We start from the raw sequence: 12,885 nt of genomic DNA on the forward strand, positions 1-12,885 counted from the left end.
TGGGCTTCACACATTGCACTGATGTTGGGAATCGAACCTGGGCCATCGGCGTGACGAGCGAACACTTTAACCGCTGGGCTACCCCACCGCCTATGTGGCCCTGAATGTGCGGGGTATTACTTGATGGCGTATAACGGTCAACGTTATGTTAAATCACTGATAATTCCCACAGTAAATCATTTGCCGGGGACGTAAGCTGCCGATTTCACTTGATATTGGATTTGACTTCATGACATGGGCCCCGAGGGGGTTCACTGGCATACTAAGAGTATTTGAGGCTTGTCCGATATATGCCTAATGTTGGCGGTGGTAATATACTGAGGGTAGATGAGTCTTGGATAGCGAACGTGCCGGGTGGGGTGTAACACCCTCCGCGAGAGACTTGACTGTTTAGTGTGTCATCGTATACCCGACGGGTTGTTTGTTTCTTCATTACCTTGCCCGATTATAATGTTTGTTTGTTGTGTAACGCCGCACTCCACAATATTCCAGCTATAAGACGTAGGTCTGAAAATAATCATGAGCATCGATCCTGGCAATTGGTATACGATGACATGCATCAACCAAGTCAGCGAGCCTGACCACCCGATCCCGTTAGTCGCCTCTTACGACAAGTAAAGTTTGCTGGATAGCTAACTATTCTATGCCCCGGATCTTCACGGGTCTCAGGTTTTAATTGGCGAATGTTTCATACATGACGCAGTCAACAATAGTACAGCTTTTATTACATGTCCCGTAAATAAGTGTTTAACGCCGCACTCAGGAATATTCCAGCTATATGACGGCGGTCTGTAAATAATCGAGTCTGGACCAGACAATCCAGGGATTGACATCATGAGCATCGATCCACTTAATTGGGAGACGATGACATGCATCAACCAAGTCAGCGAGCCTGACCACCCGGTCCTGTTAGTCGCCTCTTACGACAAGCATAGTCCCCTTTTACGGCAAGTATGGGTTGCTGAAGATTAAAATGTGTATTGGGAGGTCAAGGTCTTTGAAAATTGAAAAATATATCAATTGAAAAAGAGCCCCGGTCAGATGGGAACCCGCGGACTTGTTTCATTTAGAGCTATAGCTTGAGAGGAAGGGCTGGGCTGAAGGGGAAATAATATGGTTCGGGGACTGTGACACCGACTGTGACTACTTCCAATGAACAAGCTGGTAGTAGCTTGTAGAAAAGGGTCTAATTAAGTGCATTCTCGTGGCCCGGCGGTGTGGGTCGTTCGCTCTCTATCGACCATGGTTTGTCTGGTCCAGACTCGACTTCGACATTTCGTAGTTGTATACTAGTATATGAGTGACCACACGCCACATTTCCCTCCCCCCTTACTACAGACACACAGACCTTATTTTGACTCGTGACATATTTGGCCTCTGGCCATGTACACAAGATACATTGGATGTTTGGCGTTAAGGTCATGCATTATTATTACAATACATTATTGTTTGTACAGAATAAAGTACAGAACTTTGTCGATGATGAGTAATAACTATTTAATTTAATTGTTGTTTCTTAAGATTCACAGACATTTTGCTAAATTTCTTTCCCAACCAATAATATCAGGTGTACATAATTGGACAAATTTGAATTCTGATGGGTTTACATAATATTTCTGACGCACAAAGGCGTATAACTAGGCCGGAGTACAGATGCATTTTTCCAGTCATTTCCTCTGCGCATCTAAATGTCTACCAACCACACGTTTGTTTGAAACGCGAAACCACATAATCACAAAAATGATATAAAACGTGTGTTCTCATTTGAGATTAAAACTGGTATACACGGAAGCATACATTCTATTAACGAAACATAATATCTTTTCCCCACGTGCCAATCTTCCCAACGCAACCAAATCATTAACAAGTTTGATAAATGCGTTTCAAAAAAAATAAAAAAATAATAAAAAATATGAACATAAAAAATTCAATGAATCACGTTCAAAATCGGATTAAATTGTAAATCATTCTTCTTAACAGGCGTTGTTGTTTTGGTTTTGTCTCATTTTTAATTACAGCTATCCGTATCAGGATCTTAACATCCGAAATAAACCACAGAATTCGTTAATGTAACAATTGTAATATGTCTCCAATCTCCTACCCTCTGGGCACAATCAAGCCTGCCAGTTTACCCGGCTTGGACTTGGCTGGTTTCGTTATGGATATCAGGATTTCTTGTTACGATATCTTATCCAATACTATTAGTGGAAATACCTTCCAAGTTCTATAATGGGCGTCTATTGTGCAATTATCAATCTTGTAGATATTTATTGCTTTGCGTATAGCCCGATTTCGGATTATCGTTCAGCATATAACCATTCCGGTTACCCCCCTTTGGCATACAAGTGAACATCGCGGGAGGGCGTCTAACGTAGGCTATTCAGGCTACAATTCGTTCGAGCAGACGACGAAAGGCACAGGATTTACCTTCAAAACACGAGAGTTCGCAAACACAGTGATCTAACAGTAAGGAGTGTCAGAACTTTCTCGCTCAGCACTGACTGAACTTAGACGCTTTCAACGATGAAATCATCGTTCTACTATTGTTTATGACTTCGGATACAGCCATGACATAATTTAGCCTCGGTTTGGCTACTTTTGGACGAGTTGAAGTCAATTGAGTTAGCATCTTGCGTCGTTCCTCTCCAAAATGGCGTCTGCAAAAGTTGCTAATCTCAAGCGTCATGGGTCGTCTATGAAAAAAGACATCCCCCTAGGCGAAAATGAAGATGACAAACCTGCACCAACATTGGAAGACTTGGATTTACTGAAAACTATAGGTAAGAAATGTTTGTGTTGATTATCAACAATATCGGTTGTTATGGAAACTTCTACAAAGTTTCTGTCAACCCCTTTCAAGTTTCATATTGTCAAAGTCAAACACGACTTCCATTTCACTTACCATTCTCATTAAATACTATACATAGGGGTGTGTTTGTGTGGGGATTTAGACATCTTCGTAGAACTGTATATATTAAATTATTGTAAATATACTAAATTCTGAGTGTCCCTTCGATTCTGTTTGAAGAGTTTACTGTTATTATGTAAGTTTGTATTTCCAATGAAAGTTTACCTGTTCATTTGGTTCTTTAAAAATAATTCCTGAAGAACACTTAATAGTTTATGTAATTTGACATTCTCAAAGAATCTAAATCTTTCGCTAATATTATGTAGAAACTGGCAAACAGTTATTCATTACATAACTTCATACTTTGTAACTTTTTTCTAACATTGTTTTATCTTCATAATGATAATGTTTAACATTGTGTGTAGTTTGGAACATATTGACACCTTTTATTCTTTGGTAACTGGTTCACAGTATGTATTCAACAGGTATATCGCACATAAGCCTAGGTGATATAGAATAAAGGGCTAGTGTCTCTCATTTACACTGATGGATCCCCCCAAAATGAAAACTTGATAAGATGAAATTAGAATAGTGACTAATCGGTGATAATGTGTTTGATGCATGTTTGATTTTATGGATGCCAGATAAAAAAATATCATCCCACCTTATCTGTAATTTGGATTGTACATGTATTGCATGGAAGGTTAAAACACAGGACAGAGAAAAATGTTAATGAGACGTCTGTAATGCATTGAACCGATAAACCTCACATTACACCAACAGACCTTCCAGATTTCAATTTCACAGTCATACATTAAACATCAGTATCACTGAGTAGGTAGTGATATGAACAGGAAACAGCAATTTGTTTTAACAGCAATAATAATTCTCTTATTATTGATATATAACCTGAAGTTATGGCAACCGGTAACTCTAGTACATTGCATATAAGCAAAAACATCAGTTGGAAGATGAAATTAATACTTAACATGCTATAGTCAATTAGTGGGAGATTGTGTTACAGGCTGCTAATGTTATGCCTCTGTAGTTGTGCTCCGCAGTGTTTGGGGGATGGGGCACAAGCGCAGGGTGCAGGGCTGTGTGGTAGAGAGGGGAACGTTATGTACACATCATACTTTCTTGTGTGCGTGACCCTCCATTTCTTAAAGTAGAGCAAGCTTCTTTCTTTCTCTGAGTCATGTGAAATGAAATAACTGTCCTTTGTGAGTATCGAATCTGTCCCATTTTAGTTTATCCATTTTGCAAGAATTTGTCGTATACCCCGGTATAAATATATATAAAATAGAAAGTTTCTTTCTACTATGCACACAAACAGAATAATATGCATGTGGATTTATATGCTTCAATGCACATGTAATGTTTGGTTGTTAATGATACTTTTAAAGGTGATTTTGTCAGATTGATGCTTAAGTATCTCATAATTATACATTATTAAAAAGATGATAGTACTCTTTGTGTAAGGTTCATGAAGAAAATAGAATCACAAGTAGGTAATTTAGATTTTTTATTTACACCAACTCAAATCATATTACATATAGTGACTACAGTTGTACATCTAGTCCTTGAATATATCAGATATATATTAAACTTGTTTTTACTGAAAGATAACCATCATAACATGTGTATTTCAGGTTACTGTTATCATGTTGTGTGGTTATTATAAGGAATTTCATTTCATGCCGTGTAAGAAACTGATTAATTGCTTTTATCTGTGTATTTTCACAGCAAGGTCCTTTTATCTTTAATACATCTGTGAGTAGTTAACAAGAAAGCTAACAAATAATGTATTAAATGCCAATGCAAATCTGTTAAGGGCATAAATGGCGCAGGAATTGACAGAAATGGATATGACATTCTATATCACTTATATCATGCTTATGTAATGACCATTTAATTTCACACCTAGTTGATACAAATATGATATACATCAATCTTTTCAACTTTGTACGAGTATGTATGAGATCACATATCTCGTACATGGCCTCTCATAGCAACCTTTGCTTGTGTAGGCTATATTGTATACAAGGCTTTTAGCAATCTGATAGCACCTTCATACATAATTCATGAAGCTATATTTAACATGTTTAGTGGAGTGAAATTACACTGATGTTTCATGTTTTGAAAACCACAACATTACCACTGACCTCAATAAAAAATATGGAGTTTTTCCTGAGTGTATGTACCTGGCTCTTCAGGTGCCTTGTTCGTATGTGTCTACACAGCATTCAAACTTGCAGCCAGCCCAGAGATTAAATATTTAGAAATAACAATAGAAAAAGATATAGTTAGAAAAAGTTACTGTCCTGTTCAACAGGTGCTTGAACTGGGGGTTTGCTCCATTGCCAACAATGATGTACATTGTTATACAGGACGCATGTTAAGTATGAAGTACATACACAAGGCTAAAAAGTACAGAATTACTGAGATGAAGCTCCAATGCTGGGAATTGGCCATAGAGTTGCCGTTTTGTGTGATGGATTAGAATTCACTTCATATCATTTTGAAGTTAATACTGGTGGTTATTGAACTGACTTTCGAATTTCAATTTCTTGCAATAATGATTCAGATACTGGTAAGACACAACAAACCAGTATTTTACAAACGTATGTATTTTGTATCATTCAATTTTCGAATTGTTGTATACCAGCACACCTCAATAAATTGATGAATATTTCAATACATTACACTTAAGAAATAGTGTCTTGTAAAACCCTTGCTGCTGGATTATGGGTATAGTATAAAAAGGTATACCTTGTAGCTCTAGTTTCAGGACATGTGACTATTCTTTATACAAACAAGAAGAAGCCTAAGAAAGTGTTGAAGTTGGAATTAAGGAAAAAAGTATCATTTGTTTGGTAGGTTGTATGTATTATAACAGGTTAAAAAATTGATAAAAAGAGAATTAAATTTGTTTTTCAAAAGTACAAGTACCAGTGTTGGTTAATATGATCTTTTCACATTCTACCCTATTTCAGTTTATGAAGCTAATAGTTATAGTGTTATGAAGACTTATTTCCAGAGCTTTTACAAACTTTAGAATTGCAGTTTTGTTTAATCATCATGAATCTAATCCTCTGTCCCCCTCCTGTGGTGAAGCAGCTGGTGACAAGATCTGTTCCTGGCGCTGCTGTCAGGGAACATCACCAGGGTGATACAGCAATATACACCACGGTGATACAGCAATATACACCACAGCTTCTCACATGTCTATACCACTAGCTTCACACAATACACTTTTTAAGGGAATATTGAAAAATAATTAACCAAAGCTGACAGGGAGGAAAAATCATAACATATGGTCATTAACTAGAGCTAGATTTTGTCAGAACTATCAGAGCTATCAGGGAGGAAAAGCCATAACACATTGTCATTAACTAGATTTTGTCAGAATTATCAGGGCTATCAGGGAGGAAAAGCCATAACACATTGTCATTAACTAGATTTTGTCAGAACTATCAGGGCTATCAGGGAGGAAAAGTCATAACACATTGTCATTAACTAGATTTTGTCAGAATTATCAGGGCTATCAGGGAGGAAAAGCCATAACACATTGTCATTAACTAGATTTTGTCAGAATTATCAGGGCTATCAGGGAGGAAAAGCCATAACACATTGTCATTAACTAGATTTTGTCAGAATTATCAGGGCTATCAGGGAGGAAAAGTCATAACACATTGTCATTAACTAGATTTTGTCAGAATTATCAGGGCTATCAGGGAGGAAAAGCCATAACACATTGTCATTAACTAGATTTTGTCAGAATTATCAGGGCTATCAGGGAGGAAAAGTCATAACACATTGTCATTTCACTCAAAACCTTTAGATGGAAAATTAAAGAATAATTAACCAGAGCTAGATTTTGTCAGAATAATCTATCAGAGCTAACAGGGAGTAGAGATGAAACAATAGAACACATTGTGGTTAGAGTATAGAGTATAGAGGACAAAAATCAAAATTTAGTTTGATTCTCAGGAATTTACTGAATTCAAATGTCTTTATCAATGGTTGTATTTTTTTTATGCTCTCTTAGCATATTTTTAGAGGAAAATGAGAATTTTGTGTAGTTAACACATTATGATGGTGGTGAGGTGAAATGGGGTTTAACGTTGCGTCCAAGATTATTGCACTTATATACCGACGTGCATGCACATTAACACATTATGGTGTTGAAGATGATTAGTGGTTCTTGAAGTTTTCTGCTATATGTTTTAGGATCCAAAATTGCTCAGGATGGTCATTTGCTTTTTTCAGGGTTAGTCCCTTTGGCAATTGGAAGCATTGTATATATGTTATATCAAATCCCCAGTTGGTGGTAAATATAAAAGATATATCACATCTCCACATCACATACCTCCTGCTGACAATGAGTTAAAAAAGCTTGTGGAACACTTGTATTCTCTGTAGGCTCTAGATGATAGAGAGGTAAGAAACTGGGCCTCATTTAACCCATAACGAGGGGTTAGTTTAATAAGTGCAGCCAGACACTGACATTCTCCACAGAGCCTCTGCAGGACATGATCGAAGACAGGCTGAAACCATGGCGATGTATGCCTCTGTTCACCCCCTAACTAGGGTTAGTTTAAACAATATGGGTTGTGTACTACCTGTGCAGGTAACCCCTGGTTTGTGTAATAACATGACACTGTTGCTGTAATGTCTTCATTGAAGGGAGGCCCAGGGTTAGCATTATAAACACTGAACAGCCTGGTGAAACAAGACAGGGATTGATCATCAAACAGGCTGATTCTGTGTCAGCACGCTCCCTCCTCTTTACCAAGGGATATCTAGGCCACAACAAATAAATACTCGTCTTTGAATGACACTTACACTTAGGAGTGATACACATAAGGAAGAGAATTTATGGATGTCAACTTCTCTATAATGAAGAACATGTTTCCAGCTACCAATTTCCAATCAGTGACAATTTAAGTGCTGGCTTCCATTTGTCCATGGCTAATCACCTATCAGCACCGATTAGGCCAGGCTTTTTTATATTTTCAGGATTACAGTTTTTTCAGCCTAAAGTCCAGGGTTGGAGGACAGAAAAAAAAATAAAAAATGCCAGATGCCTTTTTGTTAATGCAGAATGCCTCTGGTATACTTTATGAACATATTCTGTGCTCAAAGACAGCCATTTGTGACAATATAGCCCCTTGTAACAATAAAAATTCTACCACTTACAACAGGGACAGTTGTCAAGGGAGGCTATTCATGTTTGGCTTCGAGATCAACAAAGATTGATTATGTATCTCTTTACTAGTTTACAACAGTGAATTCATATGTTTTTAACATAACAAATAAAATAATTAACTATGTGGATATCGGCAGGAAAAAAAAATGGAAATCTGATTTTTATTTTTTTTACATTTTCTAAAAAAATTAGAATTGGCGGGTCCGTAATCCGAAAAATATAAAACACCTGGCCTAATCTGTTTGCTTCCTTTATAAGTTTCCACCTTTGTTATCGTATTACTTTTGTTGTCTTTATATATATATGTTCTCTGCTTCATAGCATTTATTCACCTGATGAAGGAGTAAGTACATACTCTGAAACATTGTGTTCCTCATAATAAAGAAGTTGACATCCATAAATTCTCTTCTTTAAATAAATATTGTTTGTTGGATAATCTTTGCTTGTGATCATGGGGACTTCTTATGGTTGATAAAATCAATGATTTATGTTACTCAACATTGATGCATTTACTGACATGTTGTGTTTGAAGTCTCAGAGTGTGAATACTTATGAGTCATGTGATCCATTGCCTTGGACACCTCTGAAAATCAGGGTTTGAATTGGTCTTCAAATTCTTGTTGTAAGAGGCGAAGATGCTTGTTGTAAGAGATGACTAATAGCATTGGGTGGTCCGGCTCGCTGTTCTTGATGCATGTCATTATATCCCAACTGTGTATATCGATGCTCATGATGGCAATCACTGGATAGTCTGGTCCAGACATGATTATTTACTGACCGCCACCATATGTCTTGAACATTGGTGAGTGCGGCGTTAAACAACAAACAAACAAACATTACCTTGGAAACTAATTGGCCAGGTAACAGAAACACTGGACCTTGGACTCCAATATGCAGTTGAACCTTGATAGTCCAGGGCCCCGTTCCACAAAGCGATCTTAGCGCTAAGGTGATTGTAACTCCCATTCTTTAACACTGACTTACAACAGTTGTAGCGCTAAGATTGCTTTGTGGAACGGGGCCCAGAAGCCTTGCCTCCCAAGGCCCAGTTCCACAAAGATATCTTAGTGCTATTAAGATGATCCAGACACCATACTTTAACATGTTTAACACTGACTTACAACAGTCATGGCTCTAAGATCGCTTTGTGGAACGGGGCCCAGAAGCCTTGCCTTCCAAGGCCCAGTTCCACAAAGCTATCTTAGTGCTATTAAGATAACCGAGACCCCATACTTTAACACTGACTTACAACAGTCATGGTTCTAAGATCACTTTGTGGAACGGGGCCCAGAAGCCTTGCCTTCCAAGGCCCAGTTCCACAAAGCTATCTTAGTGCTATTAAGATGATCGAGACCCCAAACTTTAACACTGACTTACAACAGTCATGGCTCTAGGATCGCTTTGTGGAAAGGGGCCCTGGCAACAGCCTTGTTCCAAGACTATTCTGAAAGATGGATGTATAGTTATTCTATCCTCCTAATATTGTAAGTGGATAGTACTGGACGACAGTCTTTTAGAGGGAGAACTTGTTCTTATTATCAACATAATCTAGAAATTATGATTTAAAGTAATAATTATTCGTTCAGAGACCTTTGCAAGTCTGCCCTGACAGTACTGTTGGGAACATATATCTGCTTTTATGTCTGTATGATTCGTTAAAGCCATGTCACTAGGAACGACAAGGGTAGAATAGGTCTTCAGCAATCCATGCTTGCTTTAAAAGGCGACGAATATAATGTTCTATTTATAACGGAAGCAGATGTCTACTTACAGAGATGAATTTAGAAGTTTTTTTGAACTGATCACCACTGCTATCCTAAAAAAACACAATTTGTCAAATGACGTCAACGATCTTCAGCCATGATGTCGTTTCTAGTGTGGCGTCATTCTGACCTCACGTCACAATAACATTCGAATGACGTCAACAATGACGTTCGGATGACGGAAACAATACACTGTTGTCTCATGACCTGATATGACCCTGGTATGTTTGCCCTCGTGGGTAATAAAGGACAGTCGGTGGATATAAATATATATTTACTTTTTATAACTGCTACTTACAGGTATGATATAACAGCTGCAACTGAAAAATTGAGCTGTCGTTTTACGAGAAACACAAGTTAGTTTTTGGCCTAAACATTGATGTATTGCCAGCCGGACATTGACAATGGCACTGTATCAATAGTTGGATTAATCGTTAAAGCCTACCATGTGTACACCTGGGGTATTCAGCCATGTGACGCAACCAGGAACTAGTCATGGTACATAAGTATTTGTCAATTGGGGTAATCTCTGTTGACAACCATCGTTTTAGTGTACCAGTAATAATTTTCACAAGTTCATTTTTTTAATTAAATTTCATTCATATATGGCATGTAGGCTGTGAAACTCCTCTCCAAAAAAAAATTATCCCATAAATAACCTGAAATTATGAGTTCAGATTTAAGACCATCCCTCTGTACAGATGTACCTCTAAAAGTGTTCTGACAGATTTTAACTCAGGAAAATTATTTTTTCAATGCTGAAATAACATGGACATCAACAAGAATCTGCTAAATGATGAATTTGAATATTCCCTGAGTGTATATATGCTATAACAGCTAACCTTCTTACTGATGAATATTATTGACCCATGGGTGTATATATGATATTACAGCTTCTCGACATCACAACCTATAGCTTCTCACGTCATGTTGATGTACTTTTTTGTTTTAAACAAACTCTACAAATATCATCATTTCAAGACATTCTTTCATGATTCAACTTCAAAACACAGCTTCTCTCATCTTTGAGAACTTCAAAAAGGAACGAGTAAGGCGTTTTTCTGAAAGATTTCCATTCAAATGAAAGAATAGTTCAACTTTGTTTACCCACCAGCAAACAAGGAAACGGGGGGCCTTTTATATTCAACCTCTTGGCAAAAAGATGTCTTAGAAGTTACAGATAAAATATCAAAACAACTTTGAAACTTTACGGTTTGATTTACTTTTTGTCTGAACACAGTCATGACTGTCTGGATAACAGACAAACTGTTTCAAGTGAAAACCACTACTACAAATTTGCCAGCCATAAAATGTGGGGGAAGTGCATTTCTCCATGTGTGAAAGAATCCATGTGTGCTGTGTCCCAGCTCCTGGGTGTGAGGAGACCGCCTGTGGTAGATGGGGAAAGCAGGCTGATGCGCTGTTGTAGGCTCTTCACGTCTACAATCACAGGTGGAAGGCGGTTCACTGCCCTGTTGATGGCCCTGAGCATGTTAAGGGAGCTTGTCAAGTGAAGTGGGTTACACCATGAAAGCTTTGAGAGACACAGATATGGTTACCTCATGGTTGGAGTAACTTTTGTGCCAGTGTATGATATATGATACGAGGAAGTTAGCACTCACATGACACAGTGAATTGAAAATGGACAATTTAATTATCAGATTTTCATCCCTGCCCACCTTACTCCCGATACTCTGCATCATAGCTGTGTATTGTTACTGAGTACCTACAGAGGAAGGAACTCGCTACGTGTGTTTCCATTGTTCTTTACTTGATAAAATGCACCATTTACATTGTCCTACGAAACATTCATTCTTCATATGAATCACAGGCATGCATGCGTGTGTGCATGCGTGCGTGCGTGCGACATTTACATATTATATCTCTATTTTCATTGGATGAAAAAGGGTCACATGACCTTCCTTAAAACATGGTATTGCCCTGAGCGATCAAAAGTGTTATTGCCCTGTGTGATTAAGCCAATGGACTCAAAGGAGAGAAATATTTTCAGCCAATCAGCGAGTGCGTAATGCAAAGCTTGTTGTGCATCAACTACTGTGACTTTCCTTAATATCTGAATCAATTATGGTTGAATTTTGAAATCTTATTGTTTTCGTAATTATGTAATAAAACAATTATTGACCATAATTTGAGCAACATCACGTTTTACGGACCCTGACCTTTGGTCCCTAAAACTTGATATTCCCCTCATGAATGGTCAATAATTGATAAATATTTATGCCTCCTACATCATATTTATGAAAAATTACTTGTTTCTAATTGCTTTAAACACAAAATATAAGTTATTATGAATATTAACTGCCACACAAATTTACAATTGTTGCAAAGGAAACTACTGGTATATCGTTTCTGACTTCCAAAATCACCAACAGCATTGTAAGGACAAGAAGTACAGCAAAGGGAATGGATTATGATGCTGGAAATATAGAAATGGAACCAAATTATTCATGACAAAATATTTATAAACAGCTTGATTTTTAGTCTTTGCTTGTGATAACAAACTAGAGAAAATATGTATGTGTTCTGTCAATTTGACCTGGGAAATTGAGTATCGTAGATTCCATATTTTAAAATGGATTTGTGACAGTCATAGAGCTTAGATGATCATACCTCCCATCTTTTAGCATAGACTTAAGACAGTCGAAGCACTAAGATGATCGTAACTCCAATCTTTTAACATGATCTGTCAATCTGCCCTGGTAAAATGAGTATCGTAGCTTCCGTACTTTAAGATGGATTTGTGACAGCCATAGAGCTCAGATGAATATAACTCACATGGATTTACGACAGTTGTAGCATTAAGATGGTTGTAAATCCCATAGTTTAACATGGACTTACGTCAGTCGTAGGGCTAGGATAGTCGTAACTCCCATAGTTTAACATGGACTTAAGACAGTCGTAGCGCTAAGATAGTCGTACCTACCATAGTTTAGCATGGACTTACGACAGACATAGCGCTAAGATGGTTGTATCTCCCATAGTTTAGCATGGACTTACGACAGTCAGAGCGCTAAGATAGTCGTAACTACCACAGTTTAACA

General features: G+C 37.6%; 1 protein-coding gene across 1 annotated transcript in view; it reads left to right on the top strand.

Annotated features, from left to right (window-relative positions):
• Nucleotides 1–2,472: 2,472 nt before the first annotated feature.
• The window catches only part of LOC139447270 (cAMP-dependent protein kinase catalytic subunit PRKX-like), a 60,718-nt gene continuing 50,305 nt past the window's right edge, over nucleotides 2,473–12,885 (top strand). Inside the window, exon 1 of the mRNA XM_071228565.1 lies at nucleotides 2,473–2,780. Coding sequence (XP_071084666.1) covers nucleotides 2,651–2,780 — 130 coding nt within the window. The 5' untranslated portion in view covers nucleotides 2,473–2,650. The remainder of the gene's footprint in view (nucleotides 2,781–12,885) is intronic.

Source organism: Haliotis cracherodii, unplaced genomic scaffold, assembly GCF_022045235.1.
Source record: "Haliotis cracherodii isolate W230 unplaced genomic scaffold, xgHalCrac1.p SCAF_7, whole genome shotgun sequence".
Taxonomy (NCBI): Eukaryota; Metazoa; Mollusca; class Gastropoda; order Lepetellida; family Haliotidae; genus Haliotis; species Haliotis cracherodii.